Below are 15,143 nucleotides of genomic sequence, written 5' to 3'. Positions count from 1 at the left end.
CCTCTGTATCAGTAGGAGAAGAGGAAAGAACAAGAAAAGGAGCCTCTTATCCCCAAAGCAGTTTGGAGATGGTGGAAAGGAGGGTACTTAGCAATTCAGCTGAGGAAATGACGAGAAGGAAATTGTTTTGTGTCTCAGGAACCGTGTGGAATTCCAAGATAAGAAAAACAGTTGCTAATTTGAGTATAAAAGCAGGAAACATGATATACTTATTTCCTTTTATGCAAACACAAGTATATGAGGGGTTGTGTGAAAATTATTTTTCTCCTGCTGAACCACAAAGACATAAAATCAAAGTGCTTCTTTTGGACATACTGGTTTTTCTTCTCGCTTTTCTCTTCCTTGTGGATATTATGGCTAATAACACAAGTTTAGGGAGTCCATGGCCAGAAAACTTTTGGGGTAAGATTTTCTTTAACTGTTTTTAATTTAAAATTAGGATGCAGAGAAATGTACTGCCTGAAAGTTATTGAAACATTGGAAGTCTCTGAGCCATTTTTTTTATGGTAAATTGATTACCTAAAGTTTTCATAGATTTATTACAAACAATTTGTTCATATAAAATGTCCATAAAGTGGGCTATGAAGTCATTCAAGGAGAATCTGGGCAACACGTATAGATTATGGCTGGTGTTACAAAATAATAAGAAAATAATAGGAAATGCTAATTAGAAAACAGTAAGAATAAAACTGAGAAAAAATTTGTAAGTCATTGCTGTTTGGAAATTGATAATTGATTTGTTGGAAAATTAAGTTTTATTTGTCTTATGGTTATATAGATTATGTACCTTGTTTAATGAAACTGAGAATTTCTATAGAGATTATTTTAACTTACATTGTCAATGTTATATTCTTTAATTTCCAAAGTGAATCTAAATAATAAATCTGTACTGAAGGAGTGTGATGACATGATTAAATAAGAAATCGTATGAAATTAGACGAAAAAACTGTAACAGAACAAGTGGAAATAACACCACAAATAACATTATAAAGAAAGCCTATCAAGGGGAAAAAAGGAAAAATACAAAGTAGCTTTTGGCTGGGTTCAGACACAGCTTCTAGGCAGTTAGCAGCAGCAGGACCGAGCTGAGGTCAAAACCACGAGTCTTCCAAGGCTGGAGACACAGGGAGAAGGGCTGAGGCATGAAATTGACACGGGTGCTTGGGTTCAGGGAAATTTAAAAAATAAAGGGGGCAAGTTGAGTTAAATCCAGAAAAAAACTTTAAAGAAGATAATGGAGTTTATGAAGAGATCGATAGCCCTATTTATTGGCCCAGAACAAATGTTTCATCTCCACAGAGAACTATTTCAGACTTTCCGTTGTGATTCCAAGGTACGTTTTGGGAACTATCAGGTGAAAAATGAGCAGCGATGCTGCCTGCTCCTAACAACCTACCTAGTCGTCCCCCATCACAGAAATCTGCATGGAAGGAATTAATTCTTTTTTACCATCAACATTTATGTTTGTTTCAAGTCTGAAAATGAGGGATATTAATAAACATCATAATGTAATTATTAAAAAATTAAGAAAAAGAAAGTAAATCATACTTGCATATTGTAAAGAATGGCTTTGGTAATAAGTTATTCTATGTAGAAACCAATAGACAATAAATCTTTGAATTGTGGGAGTCTTACTTATATAGGTTTCTTACAATACAGTTTGCTGTCCTCCTTTACAGAGAAAGTGAATGTGCTAAACACACGCTAAAAAATAGCTAGAGTGTGTTTACCCTAAATTCATCATTGCAAAAATAAGTAACTAAATAGATTATTCGTAAGTAAAGTAATTCTTACTGCAAAAAATAATCTGTAAAAGCCAAATCAATTTTTTTCAGGCCAAAGTTAAATTTCAGGTTTACTTAAAGACTTACGGAAAAAAAATCATTATCTACTGGTTAAAACATGGATAATAATCATAAAATAAACCTCAATTAAAAACAGAATGTTTAATTGGAGTCTATTTACCAATCCTGAAAATTTTTTTTTAATATAGAAATCTATGCTTAAGAAAGAATTCAAACTTATTGTTCCAAAGATAGTTCCTAGTGTTTCTTTATCTTACTTTGTGAATACAACAGAAAATAGATGGAAATAATGAAAACCAGGAAGGGGAGTGTTACCTTGATAAGCATTAACAAAGCCAAACAAATATGTTGAGTAGATACAATGTTATAACGTTTGATGATATGGGGAAAATATATAAAAGATCACATTAGTTCCTCTGGGGTTCAAGAAAATATCAAGTGTAAAATGCAAAAATGTAAATGTGAATATATGAAATGTAAAAATTTCCTAAAATATAAATGTTGATCTTTTAAATTTTTATTTCCTTTTTGTATCTAAATTGATATCTACATCACTGTCTCCGCAAAAATATTATTTGAAAATCTTATAAAGTACAGTGCAATACATTGCCTATTGCTTCCAAAATCAATTGTCTGCTTGGCACTTTGAATTCAGAGAATAGAGAAAGAACAGTTTAGAGAAGCAAAACTTGTACATTTAACCATATGAATTTCCCAAACTTAGGCTGCATGAAAGTTGTTTTCCAAATATAATTTTCCTGATTTACTTTAATGAATGTTGAAAAATAAGATAATGATACCAGGTTATTACCAATAGTGATAGCTTGAATTTTTTTGGTGATCACCCATTAAAACTTATTAAATGTTGTGCAAACATTACAGTAATTAGTGCGAAGGTGGGCAATAAAGTTGGCCTGAGAGGACAACACAGCTGAAGACCACCACCTTGCATTTCTCACTTTTGCTTTCTTTGATGCATTTCCCTTCCCTACAAACATCCCCCATGAAGGCAGCAGGAAACATAACCTGTGAAAGTTTGCTGCGCTCTGCTTTAATGAAATAGACAAGTGTTGTTAAACTTGGTTAGTTTTTTGGTATTCAGAGTATTAAAGAAGACCGTTTGGTTATACTTCTTGCCTTACCACTTGTGTTTTTCCCTTTTGTCTAGCATTGTGAAAAATTGGGGAATTTATTGGTTTAAGAACTTGTATTTATTCACCTCATTTAATCCTCACCAAAACTATAACGTCTGTCCTCAAGAAGATTACACTCTTGGAGGAGATTATGTGACCATAAATATGCAAATATATGCCTATACTGTCATGGAATAATACGAGATAATGTACATTAAAATGGCAATGATTGTTATGAGTTAGAAAGACAAATATGGCAGAAATGGTCCCTAAATCCTCCTTAGAAAAAAAACCGAGGCTTTATCTGTTCCTATAAATCAGATGAGTTTCAAATAGGGAGACAATTGTAGGAAGAACATTGTAGTCATTCATTTTTCCTACATTAACTTATTAACTCATCCTTTCATCCGTTTATCTATCCAGTTCATTAGTTTACTCAGAAGCATTGACTGGCCACTCCTTATATATTAGTCAATGTGTCAGGTGTTAGTGAGATAAATAAGTCATAGTTGGAGAATTTCAGGGAGTTCAGGAGAAGTGTTATCAGCAAATATGCAGAAGTAAAAACACACAAGCCGTATTTGTGGAGAAGTGTGAATGACTTGAGAAAGATTTGTGTAGTTTTGAATGTCACTGTAAAAGTTTGACCTGATTTAACATAATTATTTTCAATTTACTTACTTCAAGTCTCCCCACTTTCCTCTTCCTTAGGACTTTTCTCTAAAGTTGGAAAGGGACAGTGGTGGTAGCTATACACTATCAAGGGTATTGGAAGGAGAGGGCCATTGGTTCTTGATCAAGTTCTGGTCTCTGCTGACTACTGATGTGTATTTCTCATCTGCTTTAGGGGAATTGCCCTTTTTTCTTGCCTCCCCTGCTGAGGGCTCTTACCATAAAATTTGACTCGTATGGTGTCTGTGCAACATTTGCTAATGTCATGATTTTTCCTTTCTGGTCTACTGGCTCTTATTCAGGTACTTTTCCTTCTGTCTCAGTGGCACAGAACAATGTTGAATGCTCTCCCATAACCCTGGAGCTGTGGGAATTTGGACTGTATATCAGACCCCTAGACCTGGATATACTAATGTCCACACTTCCTCATTCCTCCTCTGCTTTTCAGGGACCCAGAGTTTCTCAGAGGGGATTGTCATCTTTCCCATCTGGATCCCTCTAAGAAGATGGGAATGGATACCAATTTCTCTGGCATTCCCTAAATCAATCTGTAGCTCATCACAGGCAGAGATGGAGTGATGGCCCCTTCTCCAGAACTCTTACTGGTCACATAGTTTATAGCCCTTCTTCTCTCTCCAAAACATCTCCTCTTTACACTGCTTCTGAAAGTTTACTTGTTATGGATTGAATGTTTATGTCTCCTCCACCGTTCATATGTTGAAGCCTTAACCCCCAATGCAGTGTTATCTGGAGATAGGACCTTTGGGTGTAATTTGGGTTAAATTAGAGGGTGGGGACGCCATGATGGGGTTAAGGGCCTTAAAAGAAGTGGAAGAGATGGTGCTCTTTCTCTCTCTGTCTGCGTGTATGCACTGAGGCAAGGACGTGGGATCTCTCCAGAACCTGATCATGCTGGCACCTGGATCTTGGATTTCCTAGACCCCAGAACTGTGAGAAATAAACATCTGTTGTTTAAGCCACCCAGTCTATGGTATTTAAAGGGCAGCCCAAACTGACAAGGGCATGACTCGTAGACCATGGTTTATTTTTCCCACTACAGTTCATTATAGTAAAAAGGTATGTTCTTGAGTCCTTTAGGCTCTTAGCATTTTGAAACTGCAACAAACAAACAAAAAAAACCAAAACACTTTTCTCTGTCTCACATTGTCTAGTGATTGCAGTAAAACAATTGGTTTTCAAGACTATCATCTATTCTATGTATTTAATAATCCTATTACCAATTCTAAACATTAACTTTTTCTTTATTCTGGGTATCCTTGATAACAGCCCTAATCCTCCACCAGATAATTGAGATGGAGGATTGTTAGTTGATTTGTTGGGCACTCAAGTGCAGTCAAGGGCAGAAAACCTTGGTTAATAGCTGAAAATTTTATTTCTTAACCTGTGGAAAAATATGTCACTTAGAGACCTCCCTCAGCAGATGGGAGTAGGTTGTTTCCAGAGAGGTTGAGGAGGGAGAAAGTTTTGCTGGGCACGCATCCCAGTGATGTTCTTTATATTCCCTCTTCCCAAATAGTAAACAAATACTGACTATATTTCAAATTCATATCTTTAATTTCCACTTTAAAAACTCTTGGACATTTCATATTAACAGCCTTCTAATTACTTCCTTTATATCAGTTACCTAGGAAGTTTGAATAACAAATGCTTTTCTTTAAAACTGCTGTATCTCAGTTCCATAGAGAGAAGTTTGAAGATTCATTTCTCACTGAACTCCATGCTCAGAGATTATGATTCAGTAGGTATGGAGCAGAGCCTAGAAGAATGTATTTTTTGATAGGTTCCTGACTTTAGAACTTCTGCATCTACATTAAGGAGAGAAATTTGCCTATAGTAGTCTTTTCTTATAATAGCCTTGTCAGGTTTTGGTATCAGTGTTATGCAGGTTTCCTAAAACAGGGTAGGAATTGTTTTCTATTATCTGGAAACATTTGTGTAAGAGTGGCATTGTTTATTGTTTAAATGTTTGAAAAAGTTCACCAGCGTAATTATCGGTAGTATTTTTAATAGGAAGGCTTTAAATGAAAAGTCAATTTGTTTAACAATATTGGACTACTCAGATATTCTACTGCTTCTTTGATTGCTTTAGGGAAGGAATTGTATTTTCTAGGAATTTGCCCGTTTGAAGTAAATTTCTAAATGTGTTAACTTAAAGTTGTTCATGATCTTCTCTCATATGTTTTTCTAAAATTTATTATGAAAGTGTTCAAATATACAGAAAAATTTGAAGAATTTTACAGGGAATATCCATATACCTACCGCCTGGATTCTACTATTAACATTTTTATAATATTCATTCTATCTACCAATCTATTAGTTTATGTTTCCAAGTAAGTTGCAGATATCAGTACACTTCCCACTAATTAATTCAGCATGTATATTATTAACTGGAATTCAATATTTTTAAGTTTTTTTTTCTTTTTAAGGTCAAATGTACATACGATAAAATGTGTAAAATGATCAAAAATGAAGTGCACAGATCATAACTGAACATTTGCTGAATTTTGACAAATACATACACACCTGAGTAACCCAAGCCCCGATCAAGATACAGAACATTATCTCCAACCCAAAAGTTCCCTAATGACACTTCCTAGTCAATCCCTGTCTACGTCATCCCCAGAGGAAACCACTAATTATGTATTTATTGAAAAAAAATCCATGTATAAGTGGACCTGTGCAGTTCAAACCTGTGTTGTTCAAGGGTCAGCTGTGTTTCTATCTTTGTGAGGTCTACTTTTTTTCCTGTTTGCTATTACTCTTAGGGAATAGCTGTTTGGAAGCCCAACTCAGAGTCTAGAATATTTCCCAGAGTCTATCCTCCTTGGTATCACCTGAAATCCAGTCTTTGTTTTCCAAGCCTACTGAGATTGCACAGAGTTCTACTCAGATTTTTTGCCTCTTTTGCCTTGCTTTACAGATTACTGTATGAGAGATTTTCTTTTCTCTTAGAATTTGCTCCCTCAAGTCAGCAGTTTGGGTAGGTCTCTGATGGCTTCAACCAGATTTAAAAAAATATTATTGATCTGTATTTTATAATTGGTCCCAGTGGTTTGATACATGTTAGTTTATCACACACAGAAAGTGATGGTCTACCCTGTTCCTTCTGAACATAATTTAACTTACCTTCTACTCTAACAATACTGTTGACTAATTATATTCAGAGTATGACTTACGCCTTGTGACTTTGGTCAAAACTACTTCCAGATCTCCCAGATTTTTCCTTGCTTGTCCTACAATTGAGTCTAGTTTCCAGTAAGCCAGAAAGAAAAAAGAAAATCAAGGGTGGCAGTTAGGCATCAGAAGTGGGACAGGATAAAATTTACATAGGGCGGTCAGGGTAAGCCTCAATGAGAAGGTGACATGTGAGCAAAGACCTGAAGTCACCCTTGTAGATGGCTGATAAAAGAGTTTCAGGAATAGGTTACCGCAAGCACAAGGCCCTAAATTGGGAGCATAGCTGATGTGTTTAAGGAATGGCAAACAGGGCAGTGTGGATGGAGCTGAATGAGCCAGGGGAAGAATAGTGATGAGCACAGATAATTGAGAACAGATCAAATTGGAGCTTTAAGGCCATTTGGGAGAGTTTACATTTACTCTGGGAGAAATGAAGGGTTTAGAACAGAAGAGTGATGTGATTTGACTAATACTTTCAAAGGTTCACTCTGGCTACTGTATTGAGAATTGAGCAAGGAGAGAAGCAGGAACAAGAGAGAAGGCTATAGTAAGAGACCAGGTCACAGATGATTCTGACTTGGATCAGGGAGGTAGCAGAGTAGACAATGAGAAGTTGAACTGTGGATATATTCTGAAAACAGACCCAATAGGATTTTCCGGGAGATGAGATACACATAGGAAATACTTACTCTTTGTTTAAAGTATTGTAATTAAAAGTTTTCTGAACCTTAAATATAATTCCTCCTAAAAACGATTTTTGCCGAAGTCTTATTGTCTGAACCATCCTCCTGTATACTCTAGGGTACCAAGAACAGCATAGCCTACTTCAATAATAGCTAAGCTTAATGATTCTTACAACTGGAAAAGATTTTGTGAATGTTCTGTTGTCAAAGATAAAATCACTTTTCAGATATCAGAACGATTCAACTCAAGGCCACTAGATGGTGACCTCTACTAAATTTTGACACTAATGGACAGAATTCTAGGTATGGGTAAGATTTATTGAAAACCAGATTCAATATTAGAATCTTAGAATTGGAAGGGACTATAGTGACAATTATCATTAGGCCAGGAAGGGTAAAATGACTTGGGAAAGTTATATACCATTAGTAATAATAGCTGTCATTTATTGAGGACTTATGTGCCAGCCCCTTGGTAGTTGTATAGACACAGGTTACAAAATAGGATAACAACACTTAATTTATATGCTATGCCCTGCTAATGTTAGAGTTTGTTCCTTTTTTCCTTTAAAGAGGGATCTATCTTTTCTAAGGCAATCATTTGGTCTTTTTAGTTGCATTACATTGTAATTACATGAAGTAAAATTATTTCCCCTTGATTCTACATTTTAAAAGTTTCTATTTTCTTTTTTTTCTTGAAATGAACCTTATGCTACTTTTCTCTATAGATTAACCTTTTGGAACATTTTATTTGTCAGAAGAGACTGTGGTAGAGAGGCTCAAAAGGCATGTACACTGAGACCATGTATAGGAATGCTGTAAACTTTAAATCGAAATAGTCAAAATAAAGTAAATATGTCTCTTTAATCTTATCTGTTATACCTGCTTATATCCTGAGATATTTGGAATCTTCCATCAGACCCTAGTGGTTACATTGGTTTATACACAAAAGCAAGGACATGTACTTTGCAAACTTGAGTATTTGTCTTTTCATTTTATGTCATACCTGAGTGAAAGCCCCCCGACCAGTGCTAGTTGTCAATATTCAATTATTAAAATAAATTTTGTTAGTTCTACAACATAAACCTTAGACTCTGTTTCAATATCAATAAAATTAGGAGACTGTGGGACTTCCCTGGTGGTCCAGTGGTTAAGACCCCACACTTCCACTGCAGGGGGCACGGGTTCGATCTCTGGTCAGGGAACTAATATCCTGCCCACCATTCAGTGCAGCCAAAAAAAAAAGTAAGAAATAAAAAATAAAATTAGGAGTGTGAGCTGAAACATTTTTAAGAGTTTGTTTTAATTGAAACCTTGTATCTCTGATTCTATATCTGAAGTTGTTCATACTTAAAATTCTCCAGTGGAGGCTGTTGATTTAGGGAAGTATAACTGTAGAATACATAATACTGCCTTACCTATTTTCCCCAAGTATCTCTGTCCGTAACAGGTTACTAAATCTGGTATTAAATTGATATAATTTTTATGCATTTTCACTTTTATTTTAGATTAATATTTTCTTAGAACACACCAAAGAAATAAAGCATTTCCCTAATTGGGTTGTTTGACAGTTAAGTGATATAGTACACTTAAAATAGTGTCCAAGACCTATAAATTAAATTAATCAAATTAGAAATGGATATTACTGTTTACCACAATAATAAAATAAAAATAGGTTTGCATTTTATAAACTATATTCCTCCAAACATCAAAATTTTCTTAATCACAGTTTTAGTGAATGAAACCTTTCTATCTTGGAATAATAAAAGTTCAAATTTAAAAGGAGCTTACAGTTTACCAATGAAGTGTCTACCTAATGCATTATTTTCCTACTCAAGGGCATAATAGCATTAAGATGGATCATAATATCTCTTTCATTCATCTATTCTAAATAGGAAGACAGAAAATCTGAGTGAGTTTATTCATATTCTTTGATTAAAGTTTCTCACGGTAATCAACTCATGGATTCTCTGGAGTATAAACTAATGAATAAACTCTTTCAGGGGCAACTGATGACAATGTACAGTAATAAATTATTCAAATATGTGCAATATGCCACACAAAAACAAAGATTGCCAAAAACTCACTGAAATAAGGTAAAATTAGGTATTTTTCTTAACCAAAGAACCAAATTTAGCAAAATGCCTGGACTCACGTACTTATTTGGAAAGAAGACAAAAGGACTGGGTTTTATGAAGTATTTGAGCAGTTCATGATTTTTACTTAGCTCTTTTCTAAGAGCAACTAAAACATTTTTTTCAGTGAAATCCAGAATTTAAGTAGCCATTATAAGCAACACAAAACTTAAAGGAACTTTATAATGATTATACTAATAATTAAAATTTGATCCAGCAAATCTATTCTCTGATAAACTATTATGGCATAAAATGGCAAAGACAAGTAAGTATAATAAAGTAAGCAGATGCTAAAATTTCTAAAACATAATTTAATCTGATTATTAAATTACTGCTAGAAAATAACATTATCATTTACATCATGGGAGCAAGAGTATCTAAGCCTCAGTTTATCACCACTACCCCCCTCAATGTCTTATTTCTAGGACATTAGGTGGTATGATACTTTGGAATAATTTTTACATTCTTTTCACTTTGGGTCTCTCATGACCAGGTTCTTTCCTATTCTTACTACAACTTCCCAGATTAAACCATTATTACTGCATGTTGGAACCATTGCTTCACTATCCTCCCTGTTTCTCTGCTTTCAGTCTACCACAGATATCACTACCTGCTCCATCTTCATCCTTCCTAATGGGTAATTTTGCTCAAGCCTCTTTGCCCACAGTGGAGAGGTTGAACTTCTTGGAGAAGTACTCATGGTCTTCCATCATCTGACCCCCAACTTATTGCAGGTAAAGTGGCCAATGACCCACTCATTGCCACATCTAAAGGACATTTTTCTTATTTTAAGTCTTCTAGACTGTTAACTCTACTAGGGCTGAGACTTTATTTTCTTCCCTGCTCTCTCTGTACTTAGCAGTACTTGGTATCTAGTGGGTGCTTTATGTGTTAACAAATGAATAGTAAATATCTCTGGGGCATCTGGTTGCTAATCATACTACCTAAAATTCTCTCCTCACTTTGATTCAGTGCTAGTAATCTCTCTTGTCTCTGTGGACCACCCTAATTAGCCCTTCTTTGTTTCCCTGGTGTTGACTTCCACCACCGGTTAAATTCTGGTTTTCCTGGAAGTTTGTTCTTAACTCGCTTCTATAAACATATTCCTTTCCTTTAGTAGAAATGCTTTCCATGAATGGTTGAACTCTTGTAGCATGAAGATTCCCAGTTTTGCTTCTCTTTAAGCTCCATATTTATTTAACCCTGAATTCCAAATATATATCCCAGGGACACACAAATTCAACATCTTTCTAATATCAGCTTCAGCCCCAGTTCTACATTCTCACATTTCTTCCCTGTTTGGATGAATGATACTAGTATCAACCTATCCACCCTCACCTGCCCAAGCCAGAGCCTGAGAGTCATTCTAGATTCATCCTTTCCTCAGTGTAGCAAAGCGTGGTTTTTTTTTACTGGTTGACTTTCTGTGTGTGTGTGTGTGTGTGTGTGTGCGTGTATGTGTGTGTTTGGTTGGTTTTTACTGGTTGATTTTTATTTTTAGGAGATGAAGGTGGGGAGGGATTGTATGTCCTTTGTTTTAAATTTTCTTTTGTTTTGAAGGATCCCCAAGTTTCCCTCAATCTTGCCTCTTTTCTTCATTGTGTGGCTCCCCAAAAGTACCTATCCTTTTCTTTCTTTCTTTTTTTAAACAGCTTTATTGAGATATATTTCACAGACTATGTAATTCACCCACTTAAAGTATACAATTAAATGTTCTTTTTTATAGTTACAGAGTTGTGTGACCACCACCACAATCTGATTTAAGAACATTTTATCCTTCAAAAAGAAACCTGTCCCCATTAGAGGTCCCTCCCATTCCCTTCCATCTCACCCCCTTGCCCTAGACCATCACTAAGCTACTCTCCATCTGTATAGTTTGTGTGTTCTGGACATTTCATGTAAGTAGAATATAAAATATGTGATCTTTTGTGCTTGGATTCTTTTCTTCCCTACAGGAAGGTTACTTTCCAAGACTGCCTCTTCCCATACCTATATTCACTTGTAAGTCTGTTTCCTATAGTCAGCGTGCTCATGGACCAGTTCACCTTTTCATTATTTTTACAGTATTTCCAGAATTGCCCTTCTTCTCCATGATAGCTTGTGGTAGAAGTATGGGAGATAATTTACTGGTTTCTGTTTTCCATCATTTATTTTTAATTTACTGGTTTCTATTTTCCATTGCTTATTTTATTTTTTAATTAATTAATTAATTAATTAATTAATTTTTAAATTTTTGACTGCATTGGGTCTTCGTTGCTGCCCACGGACTTTCTCTAATTGTGGAGAGCGTGGGCTACTCTTCTTGCGGTGCGCAGGCTTCTCATTGCGGTGGCTTCTCTTGTTGCGGAGCACAGGCTCTTGGTGCACAGGCTTCAGTAGTTGTGGCTCGCAGGCTCTAGAATGCAGGCTCAGTAGCTGTGGCGCATGGGCTTAGTTGCTCCGAGGCATGTGGGATCTTCCCGGACCAGGGCTCGAAACTGTGTCCCCTGCATTGGCAGGCAGATTCTTAACCACTGTGCCACCAGGGAAGTCCCCCACTGTTTATTTTTTAGGTAAATTGAAGTTTGAATTTTTTTTCCATCTTCTAATTATGCTGAAGGCATGGTTTTGTATATTTTTATTTGGTCATCTTGTTTTTCTCTATTGTTTTTTAGAAGAAATTTTGGAAAATTCTGATTTACATGGTTTCACTGCCTTGGCAGCCCAGATTTTCTATAATTCCATTTTTAGGTTCCAAATTTTGGGGCACTGATAAGTACCAGTTAATGTGGAATTTTACTGTATTATCAATAAGGCTAATTTTAGGTTCTGACTGTGTTTATTGCTTTTTCCAGAGCAAGCCTAACTCTATGAAATCCCAGTCTCAAGAGATTGCACTTTAAGGCTATGACTCAATATTATTTTGATGAGAGACATTTTTGAAGAACAATACTGGGTCTAGAAGATCTGTCATAAATCATCTTGTATTTCAGAAGTCATCTTCTTAGTATAAAGAATTTATTGCTTAGATTTGACTTAAATAGTTGTTTTAGAGGATTTTGATATAAGCATTTGTGATAATTGTGAAAATAGGACATAACAAATATAGTCTTACCATGGGAGATAAATGTGACAATATAAGGTGGAAAGACACTAAAATATATCCAAAAATTAAGGAGCAATGATTTTTCTTTTGTGTTTGTTAATATTGGTTTGTTTTGTTATTTCTGCATCATAGATTTTGTGTATACCATCATAGATTGCAACGATAAACTGGAGGGAACTTTGGCAATCATAAAATCTAACCCCTTCATTTGAAGAAAGTAATAAAATAAGTGAGTCTAAATAAATTTTATAAAAATCACACAGTATGTTAGGAATAGAGCTGAGTTTGGCACCCTAAATCAGTCATCTTTTGCTGTGTAACAATCCACCCCAAAACATAGTGACTTAAAACAACCATTTACTTAGCTCACAATTCTGTGGGCTGGCAACTTGGGCTGGGGTCAGCTTGATGGATTTTCTGCTGGTCTTCTTTCATGGACCACACTCAGTTTTGGGGTTGACTGTATTTAAAATTCAATGCATACTGAGTTTTCCAAACAGAAATTTTAAAATTATATCCAGGTATCAGGAAAAATATGTTGAAATGCACAGAATTTGAGAGAGAAAGACAGGCTTTGGGATAGTGGGAAAATCAACGTGGCTTGTGGGTTAGATCAGGGGGTAGAGGGTCGGTAAATGTGGTGGGTGATAAGGCCAGAAGGGTCTTCTAATATCCAGCATGTCTTTCGATTCAATGCAGGGTCTCTGCTACCCAGTTTTATTCAAGAATATGTTTTTAGTTCACAAGAAGAAGCGATAAGGTAGAATTTCCATTTGGGAATGGCATTTTTCCTTCCTAGCAACAGGAAATCTGGACAAATACAAGTTCTGTGAGTTGGAGGATACTGGCGTTATAGCAGAGATTCCCTGGGGAATCAGGGGACAGGAATTTCATATCACAAGGGCATGATAACAGCATGAACCAGGTTGGGAACCAAGAAAGAGCACAGTAGTCTGCATAGGTCATGTCATCAATGAGTCAAAGATATAGGTGACAGTCCACTAGTTCTGGAAATATGACATAAATCAGTCAGCCCCCCAGGTGGTTCTAGCCCAGCACTTCCTGTCTCAGAATGAGAACAGGAAGTGAGGCATCATGCAGCCTGCAGGTGGAAGACATTGGTGGGGATGATGAAAGCAGACAGAGGAAAAGGCAAAGTCAATGTGACTATGAAATTTTTTATCAATTTTTGGCACATTAGTTGCTACTGTAACTCTAAAGGAAATAATCTCTGGACTATATTTGCAACTCTATAAAATATATGAGCTAAAGAACAGGCTTTTTAAAAAAAATGAGACTTTTTAATTACTAATTTCTTAAAGATAATAAAATAGCATAAACAATGTGGAACGCTACAGTTAAAAAATCTCATTTTGTATCCTTTATTCTTTTGCTTTGATAAACGGAAGCATATCAGCTTCATTTATTCATATCCACCTAGCACCATCTTCTATTTCCCAAATCCAAAAAAATCTAAGTTAATCATGTAATCCATAGTAACCATTTGTATTTTGCCTGTGTATTTAGTTGGACACCTATTTACAAAGCAAATTGCCTCTTTGTTTTCTTTGTTTCAGAGGGTGTTATAACGTCCTTCACAGTGTCCATGGCAACTGTACTTGTAATTGGAGGATTTATTTGGGCTTTGTTTGTTTGTTTGTCTCGAAGAAGAGCCAGTGCCCCCATCTCACAGTGGAGTTCAAGCCGGAGATCTAGATCTTCTTACACCCATGGCCTCAACAGAACTGGATTTTACCGCCACAGTGGCTGTGAACGTCGAAGCAACCTCAGCCTGGCAAGCCTCACTTTCCAGCGCCAAGCTTCCCTGGAACAAGCCAATTCCTTTCCAAGAAAATCAAGCTTCAGGGGCTCAACTTTCCATCCGTTTCTGCAAAGTCCACCACTTCCCGTGGAAACTGAGAGTCAGCTGGTGACTTTCCCTTCATCCAATACCTCCTCCACCATCAACACTTCCCACAGTCTGGGCCGTCCTGATTTCCACTGGTCCAATCACAGTCTTCGGATTGGCCTTTCAACACCAGCCCCACCTGCCTATGAGTCAATCATAAAGGCTTTCCCGGATTCCTGAGTAGGGTGCTTTTGTTTCTGTTTCTCTCTTTTCTTGTCTTTTATTGAAAGGAAATGACAAATAGGCTAAACAGAATTTTGAGGACATGGCCCAAATGCCTAATGAGTTTCTAACCTGAAACAAGCACACACAAGTTGGACATTACAATGTAAAACACATTTTCTTTGAACACATCTTTTTTCTTTGTCTCACAAAAGAATAATATTTTTCCAAATAGTTGTATATTTATGTATTTTGTATTCGATGTGAGAATTATTAAAGATAGTGATTCTTACCTAAGAATCAGCTGGATACAGTATATATATTTTAGACTAAAATAAAAACTTTAGATATTTGTGGTTTACAA

General features: G+C 35.9%; 1 protein-coding gene across 2 annotated transcripts; it reads left to right on the top strand.

The window, feature by feature from the left end:
* Positions 1-221: 221 nt before the first annotated feature.
* Positions 222-14,916, top strand: MYCT1 (MYC target 1). Of its 2 annotated transcripts, none has more exons than XM_068551378.1 (2): positions 222-402; positions 14,286-14,916. In XM_068551378.1, the coding sequence occupies exons 1-2, from the start codon at positions 222-224 to the stop codon at positions 14,795-14,797; spliced, it is 693 nt and encodes a 230-aa protein (XP_068407479.1). In that variant the 3' UTR covers positions 14,798-14,916. The 2 variants fall into 2 exon arrangements, with proteins under 2 accessions (XP_068407479.1, XP_068407480.1); XM_068551379.1 differs by having other exon boundaries at positions 307-402; positions 14,377-14,916.
* The last annotated feature ends 227 nt before the right edge of the window (positions 14,917-15,143 follow it).

This window comes from Eschrichtius robustus, chromosome 9 (genome assembly GCF_028021215.1).
Source record: "Eschrichtius robustus isolate mEscRob2 chromosome 9, mEscRob2.pri, whole genome shotgun sequence".
NCBI classification, from domain to species: Eukaryota; Metazoa; Chordata; class Mammalia; order Artiodactyla; family Eschrichtiidae; genus Eschrichtius; species Eschrichtius robustus.
The sequence above is the reverse complement of the archived record's forward strand: the minus strand, read 5'-3'. Positions and strand labels throughout refer to the sequence as shown.

Coding starts and splice junctions, on each gene's coding strand:
- MYCT1 (XM_068551378.1), top strand. CDS start 222: ATGCAAACACAAGTATATGAGGGGTTGTGTGAAAATTATTTTTCTCCT. Junction 403..14,285: donor ATGGCCAGAAAACTTTTGGG/GTAAGATTTTCT, acceptor TCTTTGTTTCAG/AGGGTGTTATAACGTCCTTC.